General features: G+C 41.0%; 1 protein-coding gene across 2 annotated transcripts; it reads left to right on the top strand.

Annotated features, from left to right (window-relative positions):
• Positions 1–1,238: 1,238 nt before the first annotated feature.
• Positions 1,239–14,054, top strand: LOC311302111 (uncharacterized protein). 2 transcript variants are annotated; one of them, XM_084427730.1, is made up of 3 exons: positions 1,239–1,340; positions 9,909–10,099; positions 12,566–14,054. In XM_084427730.1, exons 2-3 carry the CDS (start codon positions 10,042–10,044, stop codon positions 13,945–13,947), a joined length of 1,440 nt encoding a protein of 479 aa, XP_084283856.1. In that variant the 5' UTR covers positions 1,239–1,340; positions 9,909–10,041; the 3' UTR covers positions 13,948–14,054. The 2 variants fall into 2 exon arrangements, with proteins under 2 accessions (XP_084283856.1, XP_084283857.1); XM_084427731.1 differs by having other exon boundaries at positions 1,289–1,382.
• Positions 14,055–26,540: the final 12,486 nt, after the last annotated feature.

The following is a 26,540-nucleotide window of genomic DNA, read 5'->3' as shown; positions in this document are numbered from 1 at the left end:
GTTCATGTATTAAATAACCATGAGCAATACATTTGTTGCTGTGTTTGTTAATCTTTATTAACGTTAGTTAAAAATACAGCTGTTCATTGTTAGTTTACAGTGCATTTACTAATGTTAACAAGATTTTAATGAAGTATTAGTAAATGTTAACATTAACAAAAAATAATAAAGGCTGTTCACGTGCAGTTCATTATTAGTTCATGTTAACTAATGAAACGTTTTAATAAAGTGTTACCAATTAAGACAAATACAAAAAAAAAAGTATAAAAGAGAATAAAGACACAACATGAATTAAGATGTTCGTGACTGCTATCCAGATGTCATGCCAAAGGTGAGTAATCCTGATAAAATGCAGGGAAACAAGTGTTAATAATAATTTAACATCATACACAAATGGCAAAAAAACACTGGGTGCTCATTAAAATAGGTCTATTCACTATTTAAAGAACAATCTCGATGGGTATTGACCACAGATTATGGTTTTGCAATCATTAGCGTGATTGTAGCTGTGAGAGCTGTCTGTACCTTCAGCTAAAATACAACAAAACAAGCATCATTCTTCTTCATTTTTGACACGATATGGGACATCTGATTACAACAACACTTGCTTACATCAGTTAATAGTTCATAAACTATTGCTTCAACTGATCTCAAACTTCTTTAACTTCAGTTAACACAGAAATTAACGATTAACTGCACTTACCTCTGCTCAGCCATGAACTGGTCGAAAGCTGATGACGTAACATGTAGGTAGGCCCGCCCTCACGTGATACTGATTGGTCGATTGATAAGCTTAAATCTGATTGGCTAAAGAGTACGACTGCTCTGTGTTACGAGTGTTATGCTGCCAGGAAAGTCTCAAAAACTCACACACACATATCTAAGGCGATTCGTACTTGAATGACGATTTGCACATTCAAATGCAAGGATACACTCGTACATTTTAAGCATTCAAAGGTTTTTGTGCACAGTTGTATATCTACGAATTGTGTTTTGCATTTGTGAAATGTATTTTTTGAGTATATAATTTTATTTTGTGCATGTGAATTGCTTTTTGTGAATATATATATTTTTTTCACGCACGTGAATTAGGTTTCATGCATGTGAAATTGTCTACGCATTTGTGAATCATGTTTTTTGCGTGAATTATATTTGAGACTAATCTGCTTCCATACTAGTAAAGCTGAATCTGCGTGGCCCTGATTGGCTGCGGGGGTGTCCCGTACGCGCGTGACCGCGTGCTTTGGAGGCCGATGACGTCACCGCTCGCTCGCGCCGTGCCGCCGTCTCTTCCCTCAGTTTCAGCGTGGAGTCTTCTGAGGAGAGGAGAGCAGTTCACGGTATTTCTCACATTTACACAACCACCACACACACTTTATACAGTTTGATTAAGCGACAGGCTCATTTCTGTATTGTTTTCATCGATCACAGCGATACTTGTGCGTCTTTTCTGGCGTCTTCCTTCTGAAATAAACATTTAGTGCAGCAGCATCGAGCATGAGGAGAATATGTTTTCATTCATTCAGACCTGATCGATGTTGTGTTCGTTTGTGTGATTGACTCGATGTTTGGAGTGAGAACTGTTAAAGTTAAAAAAGTTAAAGTCAAGTTAAAGTTTGAGATCTGTGAGGGGGATTGATGGGAATCGATCTCAAGTGTTTCTGTTGCCGTTTTCATTATTTCTTTGTCGACATTTATCTTTGGCAGATTACATTTACTTATTAAAATTGATGTAGACACTTTATATTGCCCCTGTATGAGTAATGAACGTGGGAAATATCAAATCTATACATGCATGGGAATATAGATACATATTAATGAAGTTTGACACAGGAAACATTACATTTTCTTCATTTTTTAAGAGTTTTATGATCATTGTCAGTTTCTGTACGAATATGTAGGCTAACATGTTAATGATGGAATTACTTTATTGCTATTAATAGTTATTATAAAGTCAATCTATATTCAGATTCACATATTATGGTGTTGTAGTTATTTGCCTGAAGAGGTTATTTATTTAATTATTTTGTTTTATTATTGGTGATTTATAACTTATTTTGGTGGTTATATTGTGAGAAATAACAGTATTGTCTTTCAGTAGAGCAGTTTTACAGGCTTTTGTCATGTATCCTGACTCAAATAATGTGTTTATTAGGGCTGTGCCGGTAAACTTGAAAACCGCACCACCGCGGTGAGTAGTACCGGCGGTTGTTCGCCTAAAAAAAATTGTTGTATATGAATGCTGTTTTACATTAATATTATGACACACAAAGCTTTGTTTACAAAAGAAATAATAGGTTAGCAATTAAATGTTATATCGCAGCCATGGAAAAGTTTTAATTCATGACGAATGAGAGAGTTGTACGTGAGCCCATAAACTTAAGCTTTGTCGGCTTTGAATTCTGGTTTGCGATCTGGTCACCCGATTATCAGCGAATTGAAAAATATTCCATTAGTTATTCCTTATAGAAAGCTTGAATTGTCTACTTTTAAACAAAACAATTCAAACCGGAAAATAAACCGACAAGCATATGCTTCTATTCCGTATGAAGTGTGCATTTCTCTCTCGCGTTCACTGCGAAGAGTGAGCATCGTCAACTTCATCTTTGCAGCCCGACACTGACACACACACACACACACACACACACACAAAACACTTTATTAATAAACAATTCAAATGTCTCCTTGCTATATTTGACATGTTCATAATCATTATTTTTGCCGGTTCTTTGTAACAGCTGTTATGTGCGTTATTGGCAGCGTCACCCTCCGGTTACATGAACGCGTCACCGCTGCATCAGCACCAGAACATGGAGATTTTATTTTAGAGAATGATCGCACGACAGACATTAGAACATTAGATATTCTATAATTAAATCAACTAATCGAATATTCAAAAATCGCGACTCATCCCTGCATGGAATCTCTTTTTTCTTTTCCCATATCTTCACTCGCGTCTCACCCTTCGCTTTTAGGTCGATTATTTTCGTATTCTTTACTGTGGTAAAGTAGCCTAGAAAAACGCTGTAGGTCAGGGGCCGTATTCACAAAGCATTTTATCTTACCACTTGGGGTACTCCTAAATTGCACTAAAAGATTTTAGCTAGGAGTTTTCTCTTAACCTGTTAACCGTTGCCAGTGCGCCCGCGCACTGAAGCGTTATTTATTTATTTAATTCAAAATTACTATCAGATTTAATGTTATACCTTGACAAACTATACATAATTAAAAAGATATAATACTCAAGTTTCAGTATTTGACCACTATTGTATTCTGAGAAACTCATAGTGACAGTTATGTCTTAATTTGTGTCAGGAGTTATGAAATGAAAAAATGAGTCGATACCTTTAATATGAATTATGACGGTCAGCCGCTTTCATTCATAAAAAACTCTGTGCTGTCGTCATGACAGCGATACACAAAACAACGTCCCTCAGGGCTTTAGCTCAAAACTGTGCAGATTTGGAGAAATATTGATAGATTCTCATAGATTTACATCATATTTCTATAGACAGGAATAATATTTATTGAATTTATACCCAAATGCGTCGATGTAATCTTTATGAGCATTTGGTATTCCGATACTGTGTTTTTTTAATTCATACCAGCAGCCTGAGGGCGCTACATGCACAATAATAGTCCATATATGGAACATGAAGAAGAGCCATGACCATGTGACATTCCAGGACGTCACTGATACACACAAAGCTAACAACAGATCGCGCTGTAACATGCAGATACAGATGTTTTGAAGACAATAAACATGATTGCACTGATATTTGAGTTACCTGTGTTTTTCAAGCCATGCCAGTAGGGATGCGCGGTATACCGGTACTGCAAAAATACCGGTATATATTATATTTCAAACGGTACAATATCATAATTTTGCTCACTTCGGTATTTGATGCGCTGCTGTTTCGAAGTTCATCGCTAGGCGGCAGTGCGCTACCCAAACTGACGCGGGTCACGCAAAACCGGCAAACGGTGACAACGGAGGAACACGATGGATCAAACAGATGAATCTCATTCTACACGCCCGAAATTAATAAATAAAGAGAGCAATAGGAGTGAAATATGGCATTACTTTGCCTACAAAAGTAATGAGAAAGGTGAAGCAACAGACCTCAATGCACCACTGTACAAACGCTGCTTTAAATTTGCCACGGGAGGCAACACATCAAATCTGGCTAACGTTGACCACTTGTCACTTGATCATCCTGACTTGTTCAAAGAGTTCAGAGATCGACACGTGAGTCCATCATTCAACTGATTTAATTTAGACTTTTATTCACAGCGCACATAGAGCTTATCAATTAAATATGACACGGTAAACACGAAAGCTCAAATGTGCTTTCATGACACGCTAGAACCAATGAAGTTTAGTTCTCATAATTTTTTTGCCCTTTCAAACAATCATATATTAATTGAATTTGAATGAATAAAGAGATAAGTGATATTAATTTTAGTATTGGTGATAGTAAAATGAAAGGCATATCTATCACTGCTGCTGTGGCGACTGACTGAGGAATCAGCTGAGAGAGAGTAATAGTAGTAATATGGATATTACTAATATGAATGTTAGAGTAACACTTTACATTTAAGCTACATTTGTCAACATTCATTAGGTAACCTGACCTGACAGTATTATAGCATTTATTAATCTAGAATAGATCAATCCGTAATTATTATTTAAATATACTAATACATGTTTAGCATGTTAACATTACTTTATGCATTAAACTAATATGAACCCAAACCAAACAGTAATCAAACCAAGATGAATAAATGCTATAAATGTTGATAATTCTGTTGATGCATGACAGCTAATGGTTTACATTTCATTTCATTATTCTATTATTATTCTATATTAATCAATTATTATAGATAATAGATATTAACCTATTTTAATTGTATCATTTCAGGTGTCCTTTTCTTTTTTTTTCTTTTTTTTTAAATCAAAATTTAACCTACTGTAAGTTCCCTGACTGTTTTTTATTTATTCATTTTTTTTTTTTTGTACATTTTGATAACTTTTTGTTTGCACATTCGGTGCAGCAGAGTTTCAAGCAGTGTTTTTTAATAAAACTGTTTCAATTCACTTAAATTTAAAGGCTGGTTATTTGTCACCTGTGGTATCGATTTAGTATCGATACCGAGGTATTAGGTTCTGGTACCGTACCGAAACCAAAATTGTGGTATCGAGCCATCCCTACATGCCAGGTATTTTCATAATAATAGATTATATTTATAATGTAATGCTAATCTATAGACTATCATTGTGCAGAACACTATCCAATAGTATATTTTCTGTCTGATTTTTTTTATCTGAAGCCAAATTAGATCACAGAAGATTATTTAAAATACTCAACGTGCGTTAAAAAGTAAGTTTAGAGCACAAACATGGTTTTAATCTCATAAATTGTTGTGTGTTGATGGTGTGTTGATGGTGTGCTAAGCTAACATGCTAGCTAGCCCTAGGTGCACCTGCTACCTAGAAGTTATACTTTTATTATTTTTTGAATGCTACCTGAAATGTGTCTTTATTCAAGAAATGCATTTGATACAGTTTAAAATCTGAGGTAAACTTTGAGAAAAGAAATTAGGGACTGAAACCCTATGAATAGCCTGTGAATAGCCAGTCGTTAGTAGCTATAATGCAGACAAAAGAAATGCATATTTCGAGCCATAACCAGGCTGGAGAGGTGTGAATGTGTGCAGGGGGGAGACTGAGACTGAATGGGGCTCGTTTGCACCACAAAACAATAGAGACAATATACTGGATAGATGGTTAGAAGATGACAATAAACATCAGTAGCATTTTAGCGTCAAATCAAAATAAAGTCATTTGACATTGTCTTGAAAAACATTTAACTAAATACAGAGTTTTGGACTTATTATCTTCAGATTTTAAACATAGAATGTTTAGACATATGCAGGGTCCGAAATTAACACCCGCCAAGCGCCAAATGCGGGTAGATTTTCCGTTTGGCGAGTATATCTCAAAAGGCTATCCGCCACAGTGGCGGGTGAATGTTCATACCAAAATAATAAAATTGTCAGCGCGCACGCGCTCTTCTGCCTCCTAAGAACGAACAGAGAGAGCGAGAGCGAGCGAGTGCGTGAGTGAGTGAGTGAGTGAGTGAGTAAGCCCCGGCCGCGCGCGCGCACTCACTATTCAGAGCGAACAAGCGTCAAGCTTCCCCGTACTTTTTGACAAGCGTCCTTGACAGGGCGGCCAGAGCTTCTTTGCAGCTCAAGTCGGCGGCGCTGTGTACGTACAGTTAACGCTCTATCTGTTGACGGCGCTGAGGAAAAAGGATATGTGAAGCTCCCGCCACTGGAAGAAGCGGTCGCCGCCCATTTGTGTCCTGCTCATCAAAGCCGTGCAGAGCGTCTTCAGCACTCGCGGATCGTGCATATTCCGCCGCTGGCCAGGCTGCTTCTGCTTTACACACCATGCATGGCCGGTATTTTCTCGATAAAATTAGTTTTCTCATAGCGTTTGCAACGCAATACTCGTTCCCTTATCTCTCAGGGAACCGAGGTTACGTAAGTAACTTAGCCGAGTACGTTCTGCCTTCCCTTGCACGAGTCAGGAAACAAAACTGACAAAAAAAAAAACCTTTGATTTCACCCCAATGATAGTAATATTTCATATATTTCTCTCATTTTGATCAATATATATATATATATATACATACAGTATATAATAATTATTTTTTATTTATTTATTATACATTTCAAATTTTGCTCTGGACAATTTTTTATGTTTGTATTCAACATAATATGCCTACCTTATTATCTAAATTAAAAGTACTGAAATTAATGTATATGTGACAAAAAAAAGGGCTGTTTATTATTTTGGCCGGTAAAAAATATGCTTGGCTGGTGGATTTTTTCATCTACCAGTCCCCGTGGCAGGTGAGCCAAAAAGTTAATTTCGGACCCTGGACATATGGCTTTAGCTGTAGTGCATTTCTAGATTGCTCCAGTGCCAACTTCAATTTTATTTTCATGAAGATGTTTCATAAAAATTAATTTCTAATAATTTTACAAAACTTTGAAGCTATTTATAACAATTTTTGTCATTATGACAATAATTAATTCTACATTTACAATAAACTGCCAGGTGTCAGCTTTCAAATGAGATCATACTTGTGCTTTTAATGCAAAGGGTTCATGAACTGTATCTGTTTCAGTTTGGGTATGTCATTTCTGGGGATTTTTCAAAAGTGGGGTTGCAGCTTAACAGGTTAAAAGTTATTCACAACGCCTTTCAGACCTACTCTTAGTAAAGAAAAATGACAACTCCTAAACTAAGAGTGAGTCTTTGTTGCTATGGATGACGTCATTACTCATGCACGAGCTTGACTGAAGTGACCACCTTGATTGGTTGATGATTGTAACGCGGGAATGATTCCAAACACCTCCCCTACGATGATGAGTGACAGGTGACAGGTCTGAGAATGCGTGCGCTTCACAAGTAGTGCGAAGGACGGAAGATGATGAATAACTGAATAAATAGCCTAAATGAATAAAGAGTAAGGCAAAACAAATATAGTAGCCTAATGAAACATATGGATTGATGCAATATCTTTGCAACATTATTGAATTAATCTGTCACTATATGCCTCTGCCTACGTTTGCAAAGAGAAGAACATTTTAATTTGATTCACAATGAAACGTTAAAATTAGTTTACATGCAATGAGTAGCCTAGTTTTGGTTGTTGTTGGTGGCGTTATTGCATCCCTACAATGCAAAATTGTTCCCTCGCGATTGGAAGCTCCTGTAGTCGCCGCATACGCATTTCAAAACATCGCAACGTGAAATGCCACAAAAAGCAGTTTGTGAATAGGTCTTAGTGAGTTAGGAGTCCTCTCGACTTCTTTTAAGCTGTCCCAGGCTTAGGTGCTACTTTTAGGGCTAAAATGCTTCGTAAATTACTCTTAGTCAAAAAAATTAGGAGTCCTAAAGTTACGAGTGACACGCCCATTATTTTTAGGAGTTGCTCCCAAATTCGCCAGTTAGGAGCTACTTTTAGCCTTAAAATTGTTTGTGAATACGGCCCCTGATAGCCTACATTTTTACTTGTACGTCAAATTCTTTTTAACACAGTTTGTGCTTGTTATTAGACATGGTAATTGGTAAGGCGCGTCAAGTTCATTTTGTAAAGCGCATTTCACACGCGCGGGGAATTTTTTGTGCAAGTTTTGCTTTCTCTGGCAGCGCGCAAACAGCCTAAATGCCTTGCCCTTGTAGAAGATAAATTCGCTCTTCATACCTTTTACAAGTAGAAAACATGAAGATACCAGAAAAGAGATCGATGGTCTCTTTCCTGCTTGTGTCCCACATCCCTCTCAAAGCGCAGAGCGGTAGGCTATATCACGCGCCTTTGTGTGGAAATATAAAAAAAAAAAAAAAAAAAAAAAATTGATTCAACTTTATTATATTATGTAAGTTACCAGTATTTACTGATATTTATTTCAATGCTTTACAGGCTTTAGTGTGTTGTTTCTTTTTTTTTTAAACAACCCCCCCCCCAACCACCGCAACACCGCCGGTATTTGGGTCCATTACTACCGCGGTGGTAAAAAACTGCCACCGTCACAGCCCTAGTGTTTATTACAGCAAACACTCAGAATAAAGTGAGATGATCTGCTGAATGATGATCCTGAATGGCTTGTTGAATGAGTGTTGATAGTCTGAGGCTCATCAATATTAACAGATCTGCTGAAAACACTCTTTATTTCATGACAATAGTTCCTGTTTTCACCTCATTTATTATGCTGATGTCTTCAAATCTCCTGTAAATTGTCACTTAAAGCTCGTTTCATTGGTGTCAGCAGACTGAGGGGATTTGTTGCCTACTATACGTTAGGGCTGCACGATATGAGGAAAAGCTGCGATGTGCGATAAGATTGTTTAATATTGCGATGACGATATGACTTGCGATAAATATTCAAATGTGAATGTTAGCTATGCTGTTCCCATGTCTTAGTGCTTTAATAGGTTCTTTGCGTGATAGGTCAAACGTTTATTACCTGCCTAGTTCAGATTACACGATTTTAGCGCGATTTTTGCACGATCCATTTGACGTATGGGTGTCGTGAGGATTCGTAAACGACAACGGGCGTCGGGACGCAAGATTTGATCGTTTCATCTCGTATAGTGTGACAGTGGGCGATAACCTACGTCGTGTCTGCGATGCTTCACGACATCACGACAGAAAGACTAGCATGTTTAATTTTTTAACGGTCCTCCATGACGGGTTGAGTATGTGAGCGAGAGTGAGTGAGAGCGCGAGTAACAGTGTGTGTGTGCGAGTGAGTGAGCATGAGCGCGAGTGAGTGTTTGTGTGTGTGTGTGTGTGTGTGTGCGTGCGTGTGAGTGAGTGTGACGGCATGCGATGACTGGTCGGAAAGCAACATGTCTGACATGTTTCTTGTCCACAACATGACAAGATTTTAGAAGTCAAAAACGTGTAATCTGACTCCGTGACTATCATAACAGACACAAAAATCTTGTAATCTGAACCAGGCATTATTCATCGTGTCAGGCTGTCTGTTGCGATGTGTTCATATCGCGAGTTCATATCGCGATGACGATGAAAATTCGATGTGTCGTTCAGCCCTACTATACGTTTATTTCTGTCTTTATGCTTTTAACTGTTTTCCTTACCATTATTTATATTTGGAAGAATTTAAATTATTTAAATTATTTTCTTTAGTTCTAGATACCTGTATTTTAATGAAGAAGCAGAATAATGTTAGGATTAGTAATAAAAATAAATATAAATAATGCATTGGCATCAGTTACTGTACGATAAATAGATAGACAGGCGTAAATGCTTAGAAGTGTCATTTATTATAAAAACAAACTCAGTAATTTATATTTTTGATTTTGGCAGATCAGCTCCTCCCACTGTAATTCTCCAATAAATGCTGTAAATTCCCATCAGCTACAAGTGAAGACGAGCATCAGAGCATCAGGAAGAGCTGGAATCTGTAAAGACTGAGTTTATTAAAGAGGACAGTGAGAACATGAGTGATCCAGAACCCTGCAGAATGAAACACACTGAAGATCCTGAAGAACAAAGAGGTTGGTGTTTATTCTCCATTCATTCATGAGGCTGAAGAACATTCATGTTAGAAACCAGTGTTTCCCACAGAATTAGATTATATTTGCGGTGGGGTGGTGTGGTGGGGTGGGGTGATTAAGGCACAACAAAAGGGTTAAATATATCATATATTTTTATTGACACGTATACACATTTCCATTGTCAACACTTAGTGTTAGATAACTTAAAGACATTGCTTTTGCTACATTGCTATGCCATTGCTACACTTTCTATGACTGCTCCACAGACTTCTTGTTGCAAATTTTGCACCCTTTGAACATTTTATTTTACGGGCCTTTCTGAAAAAATGTTCCAGTGCCCTATTCTATGGGAAGGCTTCAGGACAGGGTCCATTAGGGCTGGGTATCGTTCAAAAAATTTCGATACCGATACCTTGATTTCGATACCGGTTCCAAACGATACTTTTCGATACCAATTTTATGAAATCCATTTTAATAAGATTACATAACACATTACCTCAGAAAAACTTTGGTTTTATTTTTTCAGTTTGACTCATGCTCCTTAGCCAGTGCACAAAGTGCTTTCAATTAATGGATGCTCGAATCTGTAGAAATTAGGACAGTAGCTTTTTTAGTACCCAAAATGTCCTTTCTTTAATCTCTTCTCTCTTAACGGGATGTTTGCTGTCTAGGTAACATAGGGGAACTCCCACTGCCAACGGTCCAAGTTCAGTCAGGCAAATTAAGAAAGATCACGGCTTTAGTCAACATGTAGGCCTATTTTAAAATAAACTAATATGTTGAATTTTTAAATGTTTTTTTTTTTCTTGTACATGTTAGTTAAAAATAAAACAAAATGATCTGTAATACCATACTGTAGCCACTAGATGTCTGTATAGCCCTTTACATAAATATATATTCAGGGCTGTGAAATTCTTAATAAATAAAAGTTTTTTTTTCTTTATTTTTAATAATATTTGACCTTGAAGTAATCCAAAAGTAATCAGATTACATTACTTTCATATTGTGGTACTTAGATTACGTTACTGAATACTTTTTTCTATGGAGTAATTTGTAACTGTAACGGAATACATTTTTAAAGTAACCTTCCCAAGCATGTTAGTGTGAAATTGAACACTACAGTTTATGCCAATGTTGTTTTGTTGTTTATATGCCAATGTTGTCAAAAAACATTAGCACCAAGCAAGCCAATCCACTTTTCCATGTTGATAAGAGCATTAAAATGAGAAAAAATAATGGGACAAAAAGAAATCAAGAGACATTTAGAATAGATAAAAATGTGCGATTAATTGTGATTAAATATTTTAATCGTTTGACAGCACTTATTTATACACACAAAAACTTGAGATCAGAGTTTTAAAATCAAAACAGTTTAAAAGAGAACAATACATCACGGTTGTTTAAACCAATGAGCATTGAGCTGTGTCATCAGCAAGTCGTTTCCCATCATGCTCTTGATCTTCAGTCGGTGGAGAGCAACTGCCGCCTTGCACTCACGAGAGTTTCAGACACACGGACTCGGACACATTTATAACCAGCATGCATCTCGCGCTGATCACCGGTGATCGGTTCTGCACAGATTTTGCTCATCAAGCCTAGTTTTTTCTTGTCTTCCCATCATGCAGTAGAAAGAGCCCAGATGATGTCACTTCCTGTGCGTCACAGTATTAAGAAATGCTCTCTTTTTAAAAGGAGGAAAATCATGTCAGGAGTAACAGGGTCGAGTGAAACATGTAGGACACAGATAATGCTAATAAAAAGGTTCATTTAAAGCCAGTTAAAGTTATGGCCACTCTACACTTTGAGCTTGTGAAGTTTCTACAGACACTGCAACGGCCGTGAAATGACGTCACATTCTGCGGCAGCTTTTTTACAAACACAAGTTCAACATATAACAAATAATAATAATTCAAAATGTAAAAATAAACAATCCACTCCACTTGAATGCTAAACGCTTGTGTTATTTCTCACAGGGTAATTCACTTGAGCTTGTGTTTCTGGTGTCCCACTTTCACATGCGCATGAATGGAAGTCAGTGCAAGGAAAAGTCTAGTGTGAACGGCCATTAATAATTAAAACATTTTAGTAAAATAAATATCAATCTCAAAGTTGGTGTCAACATATGGCAGGATTGTATATTTTAATGTTAATATCATGTTAGATAATTGTGTCATTGATCAAATATATTCAATAGTTCTTGCTAAAGAAACATGGGATTTGTGCCTGTAATGTTTTAAAGATAATAATTGGATGATAAATTTACCTCGTTCATGGAAAGTTTCAAGGACATATAATCAATTTATAAAAAGGCATCAAATTATCATAATATTTTATAGCAGTTGTCTACTTTCTACTATTACATCAGGGCTCACTTTCATGTCTTTCACTTTATATTTCTCTCATTAATTATTATTATTTTGATGTACTGAAAATTAAATGTGGTATTTTTTTCTTTATTTTTTGAAGTGAAGGAGGAGAGTGAAGAACTGAGTGAAGTGAAGGAGGAGAGTGAAGAACTGAGTGAAGTGAAGGTGGAGAGTGAAGAACTGAGTGAAGTGGAGGAGGAACATCATGTCAAACCTGGAGGAAAACCTTTGAGTCGCTCAAAGACTAAAAAGACATTTTTAAAGAAAAGAAGAGCCAAGAAATCTTTCACCTGCACTCAGTGTGGAAAGAGTCTCACAACCAAACAATTTCTTGAGATTCACATCAGAGTTCATACTGGAGAGAAGCCGTTCACATGTGATCAATGTGGGAAGAGTTTCAGTCAATTATCATCCCTTAATGTTCACATGAGGATCCACACCGGAGAGAAGCCATTCTCATGTGATCAGTGTGGGAAGAGTTTCAGTCATTCATCACACCTTAATCTTCACATGAGGATTCACACTGGAGAGAAGCCATTCACATGTGATCAATGCGGCAAAACATTTCTCTGTGCATCAAACCTGAAGAGACACCTGATAGTTCATAAGAAGGAGAAGCCGCATTCATGTTGTGTGTGTGGAAAGAGTTTTACACGGCTGCAATATTTACACACACATAAGAAAATTCACACTGGAGTGAGAGAGTACATGTGCTTTGAGTGTGAGAAGACTTTTACTACAGCGGACGGTTTAAAACAGCACCAGAGAATTCACACTGGAGAAAAACCTTACAAGTGTTCACACTGTGACAAGAGATTCAATCAGTCAGAACATCTGAAAACACATGAGAGGATCCACACTGGAGAAAAACCTTATAAGTGTTCACACTGTGACAAGAAATTCAGTCTGTCATCATCTCTGATAACACATGAGAGGATCCACACTGGAGAAAAACCTTACAAGTGTTCACACTGTGACAAGAGATTCAGTCGGTCAGCAGATCTGAAATCACATGAGAGGATCCACACTGGAGAAAAACCTTACAAGTGTTCACACTGTGACAAGAGATTCAATCAGTCAGAACATCTGAAAACACACGAGAGGATCCACACTGGAGAAAAACCTTACAAGTGTTCACACTGTGACAAGAGATTCAGTGTGTCATCATCTCTGATAACACATGAGAGGATCCACACTGGAGAAAAACCTTACAAGTGTTCACACTGTGACAAGAGATTCAGTGTGTCATCACATCTGAGATCACATGAGAGGATCCACACTGGAGAAAAACCTTTCAAGTGTTCACACTGTGACAAAAGATTCAGTGTGTCATCATCTCTAAAAACACATGAGAGGATCCACACTGGAGAGAAGCCGCACACGTGTGATAAATGCAGGAAGAGTTTCTCTATTAAAGCTAACCTGAAGCGACACATGAATATCCATGCAGTGGAGAAACCACATCACCGCATGCATCGTTAAAATAGTCCAACAGACTACAGTGGCTCAACTAGTGATGTCCGGTTCGTGAACGAACACTCAGCTCGCTCTGCTCTGCTAGCAACAATAAAACGAAATATGTTATTAAACACCACTCTGCCTATTTTCGTTTTCATTTAAATAAATGAAACATTATAGGGACACAAATGTGGTTCATGCGCAACGCATATTGATTATTCACTGCACGTTATACGTTATTCTATTTATAACAAAACGAAATTTATAACACAACCCTAACGTTACCTCTTTTCGTTTAAATATATATATATTTTTTACATATTCCAGGCAATATATGCATTTGTACAAATGTTGCAATAAACATCAGTGATAATCTTGTAATAAAAAAATGACAAGAAACCATATTTCTTTTTGTAAAATTTCAGTTTAATAAATAATAGCCTATATAAAAGTTTAAGTAAAAGGTACAAGAAGCTATACAATAAGAAATAAAGCAAACAAGTCAAATATCCAAATGCAGCACTCTAGTCTAACATTACAAGTAAAGTTAAATACAAATAGCCTATAACGTTAATATGAAACTAAACTTAGCCCTCAGCCAAAACGATTGACAGGGAACTCATTATATATTCACGAGACCAAAGATCGCCCGTTAGGTCTACACAAGACGAATTATATCTCATGTTTAACCACTACAGTCGGAGTCAGCGACGAACGTCAGAAGAACTTGCCGAGGAAAGGCTCATCCAGCCGGGAAACATGAGCGCCGAGCGCCCGCTGAACGCATGGATCTCAAAAACCGGGGGGGGGGAAATCATCTTTATAAATAAACCACAGATTTGGGCTTTAAACAACTACATTCTCGCCTGAAAATCTATTAAAATTATATTTCGTGATACAGTAACAGTAGTATTATATTAAACTGTATATTAAAAAAAGTGACGATTCTCTGTCAACCAATCAACGTCCTGCAGTGAGTCTAGCTCCACCTTTTAGAACCGTTCCACTGTGCTAGGTACCCCAATGGAAGGGTACCTAAAAAGTGGTACGGTACGGTTCGGCATTTTGGTACCATTCACAACTTTTGATAGTGGAAACGCAAATAAATGCGTACTGTTCCGTACCGTACCGCTCAGTGGAAACGAGCCATTAGAAGCTGGATTGGGTCCCTTAGCCCTACAATCTAAGAAAGAAGTAAAGACCCTAGGTGTCATTTTTTTAACCACAATGCTCCAAAAATGTGGAATTCTTACCAAGTGAAGTGAAGTGAGTTTACTAGCATTCACATTTTTAAAAGGCAGGTTAAGAGAGACAAGTAAGAGTGTTTAGAGAGGTATTGGCATGGCTTTGAGTGTTTGCTCAACTGAGCCAGATGCAAGAAACCCTATTACGAGGAAACTTTTTTGGTTCTACAGCTCAATGTAAGTTGTATATATTTTGTAATTCTATGTTTATTATATTAGTAATTTAGTAAGTAATTTTAATTTATAAAGCACATTTACACACAGCGCAAAACTGACCAGAGTGCTGTAAAATGAATAACTAAAAAGACAAGTAAAAAAAAAAAACCTCCTTGAACTGCCACCTTATCGTGGTGGAGGGGTTTGAGTGCCCGAACGACCCTAGGAGCTATGTTGTCTGCGGCTATATGCCCCATGTAGGGTCTCCTAAGGCAAACAGGTCCTAGGCGATGGGTCAGACTGAGAGCGGTTCAAAACCCTTTATGAGGACTATACACTTGAGGACCGTGATGTCGCCCGGCATGGCACAGCTGGGGCCCCACCCTGAAGCCAGGCCCGGGGTTGGGTCTCGTATGCGAGCGCCTGGTGGTCAGGCCTCCCCCCATGGGGTCCCGCTGGGCTCAGCCCGAAGGAGCGACGTGGGGCCGCCCTCCCGTGGACCCACCACCTGCAGGAGGGACCGTAAGGGGCCGGTGCATAGTGGATCGGGCGGCAGTCGAAGGCGGGGGCCTCGACAACCCGATCCCTGGACGCAGAATCTAGCTCTAGGGACATGGAATGTCACCTCTCTGGCGGGGAAGGAGCCTGAGATTGTGTGTGAGATTCAGAGATTCCAACTAGAGATAGTTGGGATCACCTCCACGCACGGCTTGGGCTCTGGAACCACACTCCTCGAGAGAGGATGGACTCTTCACCACTCTGGAGTTGCCCATGGTGAGAGGCGGCGGGCTGGTATGGGTTTGCTTATAGCCCCCCAGCTCAGCCGCCATGTGTTGAAGTTTACCCCGGTGAACGAGAGGGTCGCTTCCCTGCACCTTCGGGTCGGGGATAGGTCTCTCACTGTCGTGTGCGCCTATGGGCCAAACGGCAGTGTAGAGTACCCGGACTTCTTGGAGACTGGGAGGGGTGCTGGAAAGTGCTCCGACTGGGGACTCCGTCATTCTACTGGGGGACTTGGAGGGGCGTGATTGGGAGGAACGGCCCCCCTGATCTGAACCCCGATTGGTGTTCTGTTATTGGACTTCTGTGCTAGTTACAGCTTGCCCATAACAAACACCATGTTCAAGCATAAGTGTGTCCATCAGTGCACATGGCACCAGGACACCCTAGGCCGGAGGTCGACTTTGTGGTTGTTTCATCTGACCTCCAGCCGTATGTCTTGGACACTCGGGTGAAGAGAGGGGCGGAGCTGTCAACTGATCACCACCTGGTGGTGAGTTGGATCCGATGGCGGGGGAGGAAGCTGGACAGACTCGGCAGACCAAAACGTACTGTGAGGGTATGTTGGGAACGTTTGGCCGAATCCCCTGTCAGAGAGATCTTCAACTTCCACCTCCGGCAGAGCTTCGACCAGATCCCAAGGGAGTCTGGAGATATTGAGTCCGAGTGGACCATGTTCTCCACCTCCATTGTCAACGCGGCCACTCGGAGCTGGTGCCTATCGAGGCGGCAATCCCCGAACCCGGTGGAGGACACCGGAAGTAAGGGATGCCGTAAAGCTGAAGAAGGAGTCCTATCGGGCCAGGCTGGCTTGTGGGACTCCTGAGGCAGCTGACGGGTACCGAGTGGCCAAGCGGACTGCAGCCCGGGTGGTTGTGGAAGCAAAAAATCGGCCTGGGAGGAGTTCAGTGAGGCCATGGAGAAGGAAACCGGTCGGCCTTGAAGAGATTATGGCAAACTGTCCGGCGCCTCAGGAGGGGGAAGCAGTGCCCTACCAATGCTGTTTTCAGCGGAGGTGGGCAGCTGTTGACCTCGACTGGGGATGTCATCGGACGGTGGAAGGAATACTTCGAGGATCTCCTCAATCCCACCGTCACGTCTTCCATTGAGAAAGCAGAGGCTGAGGGCTCAGGGGTGGACTCGTCCATCACCCAAGCTGAAGTCACTGAGGTAGTAGTCAAGAAACTACTCGGTGGCAAGGCACCGGGGGTGGATGAGATCCGCCCTGAGTACCTCAAGTCTCTGGATGTTGTGGGGCTGTCTTGGCTGACACTTTGGACTGGCAGAACCCCTGGCGGGGGCCCTTTGCTAAGGGCTATCCGGTCCCTGTACGACCAGAGCAGGAGCTTGGTTCGCATTTCCGGCAGTAAGTCAGACTTGTTCCCGGTTCGTTTTGGACTCCAGCAGGGCTGCCCTTTGCCGCTGGTTCTGTTCATAATGTTTATTGACAGAATTTCTAGGCGCAGCCAGGGGCCGGAGGGTGTCAGGTTTGGGGACCACATGATCTCATCTCTGCTCTTTGCGAATGATGTTGTCATGCTGGCCTCATCAGACCAGAACCTTCAGCATGCACTGGGACGGTTTGCAGCCGAGTGTGAAGCGGCTGGGATGAAAATCAGCCCCTCCAAATCCGAGGCCATGGTTCTCAGCCGGAAAAAGTTATTCAAGAGTGAGGGAAGGCTGGAACGGGTGATTGACAGACGGATCTGTGCAGCTTCTTCAGTAATGCAGTCGATGTACCGCTCTGTTGTGGTGAAGAAAGCGGCGAAGCTCTCGATTTACCGGTCAATCTATGTTCCTACTCTCACCTATGGTCATGAGCTTTGGGTCATGACCGAAAGGACAAGATCCCGGATACAGGCATCCGAAATGAGCTTTCTCCGCAGGGTGGCTGGGCGATCCATTAGAGATAGGGTGAGAAGCTCGGTCACTCGGGAGGGGCTCAGAGTAGAGCCGCTGCTCCTCCACATCGAGAGGGGTCAGCTGAGGTGGCTCGGGCACCTGTTCCTGATGCCTCCTGGTCGCCTTCCCGGGAAGGTGTTCCGGGCATGTCCCGATGGAGGAGGCCCCGAGGAAGACCAAGGACACGCTGGAGGGACTATGTCTCCCGGCTGGCCTGGGAACGCCTTGGTGTCTCCCCGGAAGAGCTGGAGGAAGTGTCCAGGGAGAGGGAGGTCTGGGCATCCCTGCTTAGACTGCTGCCCCCGCGACCCGGCCCCGGATAAGCGGACGAAGATGGATGGATGGATGGACAAGTAAAAAATAAAAGGCATAGAATCAATAATCCTAATTATAGAAAACATAAATAAAAAGAAAACCTTCAATACCAGGGCACATAACACAGAAATACAAAAAACAAACAGGAGTGCCAGGTTAGGGAACAAGAAAGGCCAAAGAATAAAGATTGCGGGCCCAAGCCGGTGGCACCGCCACCCTGGTGCCTTTAGTTACACAGCGGTGAGAAGTAAGGTACACTCGTGAATGTTTATTTTAGTACACCAAAACCACACTATAAAAGAATCGTGTAAAAGCAGTAAACCAGATTATTCCTTGTGACATTAGAAAATAAAATGGATATGAGAACGTAACCTACAACTAAATTAACGTTATCTTACATAATTTCTAAACATTTTTATTTAGTTTTGTGAACCTTTTTATAAAACATGGCCATTTATTTTTATTTAAAGGGCTTATGTCTGCTATTGTAGGCTCATTTTGTTAATGTAAGCAACTAATTTAGACGCAAGAACTGGGTGCCGGTGCTGTGAGATGTACATGCTCGGCCAGATTCGGCTCGAAGTCGTGCATCTTCGGATGCGGAGCCGTGCGCACTAAAAAGCTGCACACTGCACACCGCCACGCAAAATTTGGCCTTGCGCACCCAGCGCACACGACCGCCCACACCGCAATGATGACATTTTTGCCGTGCACACCCTTGCGCTCGTGCGTCTGCACATAAATAAGAGATGCTTTATTTCCAGTTTTATAGCTGATTGTCTTATTTTGTTTACATCTTACTTTACACACTTCAGGGCAGGCTGTTGCAGCTAGCTCAGGGAAGAGACTGTATGACACTAGGTGGTACAGCCTGAGACATGTACAAAAAATTGCCTTCAGCATTTTTGTTTTGCTTTTCTCTCCATTGTACCGAACTCGTACCGAACCGTGATGTCTGAACCGAGGTATGAACCGAACCGTGATTTCTGTGTACCGTTCCACCCCTAGTAGGAATTGTACTACTGAATATTTAAATAGAGCAGTGTAATTTTTATGTTAGGTTGACTACTTTATTATTATATTTTATTAAGGCTATAATGAACAGACTGCGATGTCTAGATTGCAATGCTGGAGTGTGTGTGTGTGTGGCACGGGCGCGATTGAACAGTGGACACATAAAAAGATACTCCGTCATTTTGTTCATACAGGACATTATTCAAACTGCAAAGTGTTAACTTATATTTGTGTACAGTCGCAATAAAACACAACATTGTGCTTTTGTAAAATAAATTCAAGCAATCTGCCCCCGAAATGGCGCTAATTTTAAAATTAAACTAAAATGCTCATGGCTGCACGGGCAGTCATAACGGTGCACGTCCACGGTGAGGAACGGGCAGAACAGAGTCAACTTTTTTTAGTTCATTCCTACTTTCATAGGAATTCATTGAAAACGCTTGCTCTGCTCTGCACCATTATCCACGTCAGTGCGGATGAACATATTTTACTTTCGTTTTTAAGTTGGCAGTTCAAAAGCCCCCAGCGGTCGCGAGCCTCCCGGAAAGAGGGCTAACATTGAAGCAGAGCTGATGCATCTGCTCACGCAGGCCGTAGCGAGCCTCGGCCTCGAGTGGTCCCTAGCACCCCGTACATCAGGGGCGGACTGGGACCAAAAAGTGGCCCTGGACTTTCTGGCCCACAGCAGCCCACCACATCCCACATCATAACATATTGGCACAATAATGTGCAGAATAATTTTTAACACCACTTATTGCATAAAAATTAGGGCTGGGAAAAGATTAATCGCGATTAATCGCATCTAAAATAAAAGTTTGTGTCTACGTGATATATGCGTGTGTACTATGTATAATTATTTTGTATATATAAATACACACACATATGCATGTATATATTTAAGAAATATTTGTATGTATATACTGTATATTTATATATAATTTATATTATATATAAATAACAAATATTTCTTAAATATATACATGCAAGTGTGTATTTATATATACAAAATAATTATACAGAGTAGACACACATATATCACATAGACACAAACTTTTATTTTGGATGCGATTAATCGCGATTAATCTTTTCCCAGCCCTAGTAAAAATATAACACAATACAAAAATAAATGCTATTTAAACATTAATTTTAAGTAACAACATATATTAGGTCATATTTGTAAAACAAAGGGAAACAAACAGAAGAACATTAAGACACACAACATTATTAATATAAAACTATCAAGACAGAATATCAGCTAGTCAGGGGGAGCTAGAGCTGTCAGAGCCTGCTGAACTGCTACTCTTTGCGACAAATGTAGGCATATGTTAATTTGAAGCATTTCACGGCATCTATCTCTAATGCTTTTTAAACACGTAACCTTTCAGCTCCACCTTTTCTTTACTTCCTCTTGTCATACATGGACAATTATAATAATTATATAAATTATTATAAAATAATTATCTGGTTAGTGAACAAGTCAGTGCACGATAATAATAGCAAAACAGCGAGCAAAGAAGTCAAAACGACACAGATAGAAGACTGTTCTAATGTCACGTCATGTTACCTGAGTGTTCCTTGGCGAATATTTCAACATTAACATGAGCGGAGTGGAATAAAGAAAGTGTTTAGCAGGATTGATATTCAAAACGGTAAGCACGCACTGCTTTGTTTACAGTTTGTGTAACTTATCTGCAGCCAGCAGCGTCGGTTTCTCTTTTTGAATGATGAAGATGAATATATCGCATCATTCAATACATACATTTACACGCAGACGCAGAACGCGCATTCTAGCTGATAGCTGGCTGTAGTTTTCTACGTGTGTTCAAGTGCAGCTTTTTTCCCACGACGCGAGGCGACAACACAGTCGGCTTTCATCAGCGCTAGTTCATCGGCGTCGGCTTGGTGTGTTCCAAGCATAGACTGTAAAGGTTCCAGGACATGAAAGGGGGCGTGTTTCAAGATACGCAATGGAGTAGACCAAACTAATTAACAGGGAGGGAGTGCAATCCACTCACAAAACACTTGTCGGCTGCGGCCGCGCGATCGACTCACTCATCCATTTGCGTAGAAAATAAATGTAATGATTTCCGTCATTTAAAAAAAAAAATTTTTTATATATATAGGCTAGTCTATATATATATTTGTGTACCGGGTGGGCCGGCCCACTTTGGCCAGCGGCCCACCGGGAAAAGTCCCGGTGCTCCAGATGGCCAGTCCGCCCAGCGCCGCCGCTCCCACCACGCGCATCACTCGCTGTGCGTAGGGCACCAAGTGCTGAGGGGGCACCAAAAATAGCCTAATGAAAAAAAAAACATTATAATGCCGATAATATTTCATTAGCCTATAGAAATATTATTAGGCACATTTTAGCCATGTAGGCCTATATGTAACAAAAAGGGGGAACAAGATAATTTAATTGCTCTAGTCTAGAAAGTACCGCCCCCCGTTGGATGGTCCGTGCCGATTGTTCGCGCGGGCGGCTTTGCGAATGCGAAGGACGCCGGACGCGTTTGCGCGGGCGCCTGACGAAGTTTGATAGACAGACAGTAGGCAACTTTTTTGGAAATGGCCTCGAAAAGACAGCAGGAGTCAGGATCTGAGAAAAGTACGAAAAGAAGATGATGCCCGTGCATCACTTGCAGGTAAGTCCATGTTTAATCATTCTTAAATACGGGAAATGTGCTGCATGGTGCTGCTGCTAATCGTAATGCGCCTCGAACTTGCTGACGTTAATGTTAGCAAACTATGTTATTATAACTTCGGTGCAAGCTAAATTGAGATTTTACTGTTGAACATTACCTATTTTACAAATAACTGACGCCAGCTAGCTGTTACTTTCTTTACTATATTTCTTTAGATATTGAGCAGTAGTTTATGGTTTATTTTGACGTGACGGTGGTTAATACTTTCTCTGTAACAGTTAACGTTAGCAGTCAGTGCAGTGCACATGGTAGGCTAACAATTCCTGTTAAATTTATATATATAAAATATAAAATGTCATTATGAATGATATAAAGCAAACATTACTGTTTAATTGTGTGCATTATTGCACCTCATTCTATTATGCTTTTATATTAAATTAGATTAGATTTATCAAATAGTTGATAAATAAGGAATAAAGGGGGAAAACTCCTTGGCTGCCATGCTTTCAGTTCAGGGTGGGGGGCATCATAAAGGAATTATGCTTAGGGCACCAAAGTGGCTAGCAGCGGCACTGAGTCCGCCCCTGCCGTACATTCACGATGTGCATGGATGCAGCGCTCGCACCCCTGAAACTCTGGGGCATGCGAGTTTTGAACTACCTGGACGATTGGCTGATTCTAGAGCTCACACCCAGAGCTCATAGAACACAGGACCATTTACTCGAACATCTCAAGAATCTAGGTCTCAAAGGCAAGGCAAGGCAAGTTTATTTATATAGCACATTTCATACACAATGGCAATTCAAAGTGCTTTACATAGAAGAAATTTAAATAATAAAAAATTAAAACAGTTTAAAAAAAAAAAAAAAAATACAGTACAGTACAGTACAAACAGTCGGACGAACAGCGGCACAGTGCTCATTCATTAAATGCATAGCTAAACAAATGTGTTTTGAGTCTGGATTTGAAAGTGACTACTGTAGGAGCACATCTGATCTCCTCTGGAAGCTGGTTCCAGCTGCGGCTGGCATAATAGCTAAAAGCGGACTCACCATGCTTAGAGTGAACCCTTGGTATTTCTAGCTGATATGATCCTAATGATCTGAGTGATCTGTTGGGCTTATATTCGGTGAGCATATCTGCAATGTATTGAGGTCCTAGGCCATTGAATGATTTATATACCAGTAATAATACTTTAAAATCAATCCTAAATTTAACTGGGAGCCAGTGTAAAGACCTGAGGACTGGTGTGATATGTTTATATTTTCTGGTTCTGCTCAGAATCCTGGCGGCAGCGTTCTGTATGAGCTGCAACTGTCTTATGGTCTTTTTGGGAAGGCCAGTGAGGAGTCCATTACAATAATCCACCCTGCTGGTGATGAAAGCATGCACAAGTTTCTCTAAGTCTTGTCTGGAAACAAAGCATCTAATTCTTGCAATATTTTTCAGATGATAGTATGCTGATTTAGTTATTGCTTTAACATGACTACTGAAACTGAGGTCTGACTCTAGTGTCACACCAAGATTCCTGACTTGATGTTTAGTTGTTTGACCCCTAGAGTGAAGGTATGCGTTCACCTTGAGAACTTCATCTTTGCTTCCAAACGCAATGATTTCAGTTTTGTCTTTGTTTAACTGAAGAAAGTTTTGACACATCCAACTGTTGACTTCATCGATGCATTGGCACAAGGAGTCAATGGGGCTGTAATTGTTAGGTGATAGGGCTAAATAGAGCTGTGTGTCGTCTGCATAGCTGTGGTAAGCAATTTGGTTCTTTCTCATTATTTGGCTCATTGGGAGCATATACAGGTTGAACAGGAGTGGCGCAAGAATTGAGCCTTGAGGGACTCCACATGTCATGGATGTCCACTCAGACTTATGGTCTCCTTTACTCACATAATAACCTCTCCCATCTAAGTATGACCTGAACCATTTTAGGACTATCCCAGAAAGCCCCACCCAGTTTTCCAGTCTGTCAAGAAGTATGTTATGATCGACAGTGTCAAATGCAGCACTGATAATTTGTCGAGTAGTACCAGCACTGATAATTTGCCTGAATCAGTATTTAAGCGAATGTCGTTTATTATCTTTATGAGCGCTGTCTCTGTGCTGTGGTGCGGTCGGAAACCAGATTGAAAATTGTCAAAGTATCCATTCGAGCATAAGAATTTGTTCAGCTGATTGAAGACAACTTGTTCAATGATCTTGCCTATGAAGGGAAGATTTGAGATCGGTCTATAGTTGCTTAATACGGTCTTATCCAGATTGCTCTTTTTCAGGAGGGGGTTGACAACTGCAGTTTTCAGGGAGTTTGGAAAACTCCCAGAGAGAAGTGAGGCATTTACCACTTCTAGAAGATCTGCTTCTAAACTGTTTAACACACTTTTGAAGAAAGATGTGGGAAGCGTGTCAAGAGCGCAGGTTGATGTTTTAAGGTGCTGTACGGTTTCTTCCAAAATTTTGCCATCAATTTCTTTGAAATCAGACATAGTAACTACTTTCTCAGGTGGTCTGATCTGTCTGACCTCAGTGCAACTCAAGGATGTGCTGATCACTTTTCTGATATTATTGATTTTCTCAGAGAAGAAAGAAGCAAACTCACTGCACTTGCTGTCTGAGAGCATTTCACTGGGAATCTGGCTTGGGGGGTTTGTCAGTCTCTCAACAGTAGCGAAAAGAGTGCGTGTGTTGTTTAAATTGCAGTTTATAATATTTGAGAAGAAAGTCTGTCTAGCTTTGCCTAGCTCCATATTGAAAGCATGAAGGCTGTCTTTGTAGATGTTATAATGGACTACAAGTTTTGTCTTCCGCCACATGCGCTCTGCTTTTCTGCATTGTCTTTTCATATTTTTTCATATTTTGCAAAGTCAATTGGGCGAAGAGTTCACTGTCTCCCAGTCAGAGAATTTCTTTTCTGGGCTTGGAACTGGACTCGCTGTCTATGACAGCATGACTATCGCCACAGCGCAGACTGGATGTCCAGCGCACGACGAAATCCTTCCGTCGCGGCACTATAGTCCCGCTCAGAAGGTTTCAGAAAATGCTGGGTCTCAGAAAATGCTGGGTCTCATGGCCTCAAAATCATCAGTGCTCCAGCTGGGTATGCTTCGCATGCGCCCGCTGCAGTTCTGGCTAAAAGCGCGAGTACCACGGCGAGCATGGACCTCTGGTCTTTTTCGCCTCAAGATCACTCAGGAATGCGTCTCAGCCCTGAAATCTTGGAAAGTGACCGACTGGTACCGGTCAGGTGTAAGCCTGGGGACTTCCTTGAGTGTGAAGGTGGTGTCTACGGATGCCTCCACCTCGGGATGGGGAGCGCTGCTCGAGGGCAGACCGTTCTTCGGCCAGTGGTCAGAACAGGAAAAGCTCCAACACATAAACTGCCTGGAAATGATGGAAGTCGACAACGCGCTGAGGCGTTTTTGTCCCCAAATAAAAGGACACCACGTCTTGGTCCGTTCGGACAACATGTCGGTGGTGTCTTATATAAATCACCAAGGAGGTATCAGATCCCGAAACCTTTACAGGCTGACGGAACGCCACCTGGTTTGGGCTCAGCACAATCTGCGTCGCGCAGAGCAGCGCACGTGCCAGGCCATCTGAATTTGGGACCAGACAGACTGTCCAGAAACAATATTCCTGTAGGAGAATGGTCCCTACACCCACAGACAGTCCAACTGCTGTGGAAAACTTTCGGCAGAGCAAAGATAGACCTGTTTGCGTCTCGCTCACTGTCCGGAGTTTTTCTCCAAGAGCAGGGATGCGCTGGCCCACGTCTGGCCCCGCTGCCCACTCTATGCTTTTCCCCCAGTTGCGCTCCTGCTTCAGGTGTTAGAGTGAATCAGGGAAAACGGAAGCTCAGTGCTACCGGTGGCTCCGTTCTGGAAGAACTAGTCAGAGCGCATTCCACAAGAGGCATGGCCTCGTCATGAGCTTGGTCTAGTGCAGGGGTGTCAAACTCATTCCTGGAGGGCCACAGCCCTGCAGAGTTTAGCTTCAACCCGAATTCAACACACCTGATCAGCCAATCAAGTCCTTCAGGCTTATTTGAAGAAGCATGGTTGGAACAAAACTCTGTAGGACTGTGGCCCTCCAGGAACTGAGTTTGACACCCCTGGTCTAGTGGGATTGCCTTGTAAGATATCTGTATGGTGGCAGGCTGGGCCTCCCCATCTACATTTATAAGGTTTTATAACCTAGAGGTTCCCGCCTTGCAGGCTAAGCTGCTTTCGGTCTAATAAATCGGTATTGTCTGTCCTGATGCTATCGGCCCAGAATACTGAAACTGCTTGAGCAACGCTCACTGATCAATCATGCAACTCTATGGGCAATGTGTAAGACCCATAATATTTATCAGTCCAGGCTGAGTTTTTTCTCCCTGGCTGTGTGGAACACTATCAATATAATTGCTCCTTATAGGATGCTATTTATTACAGGAATGATGCTATTCTAGCCCTTCTTCCTGGACTCTCTGCGAGTCCCTGATGACCATGTACTATATGAGCCCCGGGCACTTGCCCTTGGGACTTTGGTATTGGATCTCAGCATGCATGGCGTTTTACAT

The sequence above is a fragment of the Rutilus rutilus genome, assembly GCF_951802725.1.
Source record: "Rutilus rutilus genome assembly, chromosome: 1".
NCBI lineage: Eukaryota > Metazoa > Chordata > Actinopteri > Cypriniformes > Leuciscidae > Rutilus > Rutilus rutilus.
This window is presented reverse-complemented; position numbering and strand designations above follow the sequence as displayed.

Excerpts from the sequence above, each read along its gene's own strand:
- LOC311302111 (XM_084427730.1), top strand. The coding sequence starts at position 10,042 with ATGAGTGATCCAGAACCCTGCAGAATGAAACACACTGAAGATCCTGAA. Across the intron at positions 10,100-12,565 it reads AGATCCTGAAGAACAAAGAG|TGAAGGAGGAGAGTGAAGAA; the intron begins GTTGGTGTTTAT and ends TATTTTTTGAAG.